At 36.7% G+C, this 4,845-nt stretch overlaps 1 protein-coding gene across 1 annotated transcript; it reads right to left on the reverse strand.

The window, feature by feature from the left end:
• Positions 1-1,257: 1,257 nt before the first annotated feature.
• On the reverse strand, positions 1,258-4,195 carry LOC130745289 (F-box/FBD/LRR-repeat protein At3g14710-like). Its single transcript, XM_057597462.1, has 3 exons — positions 3,036-4,195; positions 2,288-2,431; positions 1,258-2,160 (listed from the first exon to the last, which is right to left on the reverse strand). The coding sequence occupies exons 1-3, from the start codon at positions 3,960-3,962 to the stop codon at positions 1,870-1,872; spliced, it is 1,362 nt and encodes a 453-aa protein (XP_057453445.1). The 5' UTR covers positions 3,963-4,195; the 3' UTR covers positions 1,258-1,869.
• Between the last annotated feature and the right edge of the window lie 650 nt (positions 4,196-4,845).

Raw genomic sequence — 4,845 nt, forward strand, 5'->3', positions numbered from 1 at the left:
GAACATTGCATGTGCAAGGGTATATAGACTAACCTTATGGTTGACAATGGATTGAGACTTTATTTTAATAGAAAATTGAGCTTGATTTGAGGTTATTGTGCTATGTAATTTGATTGTTACGAGTGTTGGAGAGGTTTGTCAGGGACAACTCTCATTCTATGACGCAAACCACGTGATCGATAAATCAAAGTAAGTTTGAAATGAAATGACATGTGAATATATTATATTGCATGAGTACATATAAGTATGTGGTTGTATGTATACTGCCTTACTCTCATTCTATGATGCAATCTGGAAGTTGACCCTGGCACGCCATTGTTTGTATGTTTGTGTTTCGGCACCGACGACTCCCAGATGATGGACGACGACATGATCAAGTATCGTGCTTTTGGGGGAGTCAGAGTGGGGCTGCCTAATGAGGAGGATCCATCAACATTGTTGATAGATACGGTAGATGGTGCAATAGGTATACGAGTCGGACGATTGGGATGCAAAAGGACACTCCTGAAATTGGATCGATTGCGAGTCCGACCAGGAGATATTGCATTTAGCCCTTACTCGAGTGCTACCTTTGAGAGGTGAGTTTTTTCTTCTACAACTTTGGAGTGAATGATAGAGCCTTTATTAATGAACACAGAGTCAGCAACGGTATCAACATTGGAGGTTATGGAACCAATCAACCCGCTTGTTCTGTCCGGTGAAGTATACTATGAGCCCATTCGTGGGATCAACTACGTGTCTACTGATACTCGAGCAGTATTGCATATCATATTGGATAACGATTATTCGACTGACAAGGAGAGCCTTCTGTGACGGAGTACAGTCTTGGGAGGGGCTAGAGCCTTTGGGTAGAGAGCTCACCATTGTTGGTTGATGCTTGTAGGATGATCATATGAGTGTGTAATCTCTTGGTTCATAGAAAGGGTAGGTTCCGATGTTTTGCAATTCTATGGTCTATCGTGCGTGGAGATCACAAGGAACTTGTCTGGCATAAGAAGACTTTAGTATTTCTTTTTTGAAGATTCATTTGTACGTATATTTATGGTTATAAAGTTATCTATTATTGGGTAATTACTATGCAATTTCTAGAGCATGTTTTGGAAGAAAAGTATATTTACATTTTTGGACTCTAGAAGATTAGTCAGCATATTTTATTTGTGTAAAGGCTATATTAAAATGACCCTCAAAAATCGGGGCGTTACAGTATTCACAGGATAGGAGTTGCACTACGATTGACATAACCTTCAAGGCCGCACGGAACAAGAAGAGGTTGAAATTGTTTATACCACGTAGAATAATTCGTAAGGGTGTTAAGTTTAACACCCACACCACTCAATTTCTCACCCCACTTTAATGTAATAAAATATTAAAATGTCCTTACTTAAATTCACTACCGGGTTCTGAAAACCCGGACACGTAACAAGTTATTGTTTTGAGAAATAAACCCGGAACATAACTACCATTTTCTTCCTAGATCTAAAACACGATATGCATTTTCAAATATTCCGAGATTATAATTCCCGGAATACAAAGTTTCATTGTTTCTCTGTTTAAGCTTTTCTTTCTCTCTTTCCTTCTTTGTTTCACACTTCCCCTTCCAATCCCTTACCTTTTCACTCTGTTTGGAACAAAAACATAGCACCGCAACATTATCAAGAGGCTTGTGAAGGGCAAAGCCATAGAGTTTGGAGTGTTGTAGACACTGTTCTTTCCAGACAAGAAAAACAATTCAAGTCCCACATCAGTGAAGATTTCGTTTCTTCTTTCTAAAACAAAAAATAACACATCCGGGTTTTAAATCTTGTACCCTACCATTTATCCGAGTTATAAATCACGCATACACTTTCCCGTTTGAATGTTATGAAATCTTCAGGAACCTTTGGCATTACAAAATTCAATCATGGAAAAGCTGGAACGTTTAGGTAAAGAGAGTATCTGCTGCTTAACTTTCTCCATGTTAATATCTGAATATCGCAGCCAAAAAGCTGTACATATTTTCATCTGCTCCAAGACTGCTGCATTTGCTAACACGAATTTCACCAGAGAAAGCTCATGCTCTTTCACATTAAATCCATTAAACTGAAATACTTTGAAGCTTGACAAAAAGCAAACAGGTACTGCTGGAGCCTTCAAGACATCTTCATTTAAGTCAGATACTCCCTGAAATTATATTTTTTACAGTGAGTCATTGGTCAATTAATCATGATGTGTACTTATAGCTAACAAATTAACACATAAACTAAATTAAAGCACTTTGAATTGTTATGTAAAGATAGAGAAAACTCACGTTAAGCAAATCAAGATTGCTAAGAAATGGGGAATGGTGGAGCAAGTGAAACAGAGCTTCACCGGTAACCTCGTTTAGTTGCAGATAAGTCAACTTTCCAAAGGCAGGCAAATGAGTGAAGACATCTTTAGCATGGATTAAGACCTGTATGGCAACCAAAAAACAAAATATTCACATTCAAATTAAGAAAAGAGATAGGTCCTAACTCGTAAAACATCAGGAAATTAGGTTCTATTGTCTAGATTATAGAATTAAACCTTTGTTTTTTCGGGGGCAAAAGATATATATCATTGGATAAGTAGATTTGATGAGAACAAACCTCTCTTTAATATGACAAATCAACATAAACCAATCAAACTAAACCACCCCAAAGACCACACTTAGAGAACGTGTCTCGTTAAAACTTTCATAGAAATAATTTATTGGAATAAAAATTTAGTAAAGGAAAAAGAGTACAACATCTTCTAATGGTGTCTTTGAAACTCTCTACCAATACAATAGTTGGTATGGAGATTTGAAGAAAAGTGAGAGAAAAGAAAAAAAATATGTTTATAAAATGACATAAATATTCTTCAATAAATATAATATCATAAATAAATTTTCTACTAAAAAATAAAAATAAACTTTTCAAATGAAAAACAAGTTTTAATGTTTAATTAAAATTTACTATGCAAAAACATGTAACACTACTATTCCGTTTTGGATATCTACATAATTGTCATTCATATTTCATGAAACCCAAGCATACCTTGTAAAACAACAATTTCAGTCGCTCCACTTGATGGAATTGTCTGAGAAACATTTGTGCTTGAAACACTAGTTTTTCCATTGATAATCTGTCCTTTCTATCTTCATCAACAACAATCACAGCAGAAGCACTGCGAATCGATGACGGATGAAGCAGATTGATCTCTTGTTCAAGATCACCCTCATAAGAGAAATCGGTTAGTTTAGAACTAAAATCCTTGATGGCAGGTTTACATTTTCCATTTGAGTGGGTGTTCCAAATGGCTATGGAAAACTTTTCAAGTAGAGGTGCTTGAATACTAATGTCCTGCATTGTTAACCACTCACACCCTCTAGCTTCAAACACTTTGAGAACGGGGAAGCTGAGAGTTATGTCTTTGGAATCAGTAGGGGAATCACTCACTAGTTTCACCCCCGAAATGCTAAAACTTTGAAGGTTTGGGAGAAAAGCAGAGATGGGAACATTTAGAGTGCATTTCATTTGAAGCTTCAATTCTACAAGAGAATTGCAGCTAAATAGGGAATGTGAAGAAAGAAGGACTTTATCATAACACTGAATGTGAAGCTTCTGGAGTCCTCTATGTAAAACAGAAGAGATCCATGCATTCACCTGAGATGAGTCATGATTAAAAGATGTTAAACAAAGAGAGAAACTCTGGATGGTTGAATTAGCAAGGTGAAGAAGCACTCTGTTCACAAAACACACAAACTGCTCTCTCTGCATTTTCTTGCCATGAAACAGCAAACTGTCATCAAACTTAAGATTTATTATTGATGTCCAAGCATCAATCCACCTTCTTGATAACACACCAGTCTGAACTGATTCAATAGTTGGAAGGAAAGAGAGTATGTGACCCAGAATGCTTTCATGCAAATTGCTAATCATGTCTATTTCTCCAACTGCCGTCGCAGCATCTGAATGCACCATTAGATATGAGTGTAAAATATACTACATATTATAAAGTGAATGAATACGTAATCACATGCCTGAAAAATAAATGTCTCACAACGCTAGAGTGGATGAGAGAATGTGTTATTTTGAAAGCATTCAGAGGAGTACAATACTTATACACACCCAATACAGATTTCATTAGCATCATCTCATTTTCCAGTTGGTTCGTTTTTATTGGACAGACGTAGAGTGTTGAACTTTCAAAAGGAACATATTGCTAACTTTTACATCAGTGGAGAAAATGACAAAACAAATCATAAAGGGAAGCAGAAAATTAAACTGCTGATTGTGAGAGTGAGTGGCTATCTAACACAGTTTATCTTAACTTAATTGAATTTTTTCGAACAGGTTTGATTAATCTTAATCTATATATGGACTAACTTGAATTTATTCTTCGTTCACAAGGAAATTCAATTTTGCTCACGTTTGCGATGACGCCTCAAGTTTGAAAATGCAGCATTATTAGTTAGTACAGTATTAAAGTACTGGACCCGTACTGGACCCGTACTGGACCCCTTTTTTTTTTTTTTTTTTGTCTAATGCTGAGTCAAAGTCAGGTACTTCTTTGGACTCTGCTTCTTTGTCTTTGACGATGGCCATGAGTCCTTGAACTTCACCATCAGAGTCAACATCCTCTGACTCTGATTCGTCAAAAGTCACCATCAGACTTTTCTTGGTCTTGAAGTGCTTCTTTAGCCTCTTGTCCTTCTTCAACTTTGGACAATCACTTTTGTAGTGCCCTGATTCTTTGCACTCGAAACATGTGACTTCCTTGATTGATGACTTCTTCTGGCCTGAGGATTCAGACTTTCCTTTGGCCTTTCCAGAGCCTCTGTACTTGCTCTGCTTGTGCTTCCAG

Source organism: Lotus japonicus, chromosome 3 (assembly GCF_012489685.1).
Source record: "Lotus japonicus ecotype B-129 chromosome 3, LjGifu_v1.2".
Taxonomy (NCBI): Eukaryota; Viridiplantae; Streptophyta; class Magnoliopsida; order Fabales; family Fabaceae; genus Lotus; species Lotus japonicus.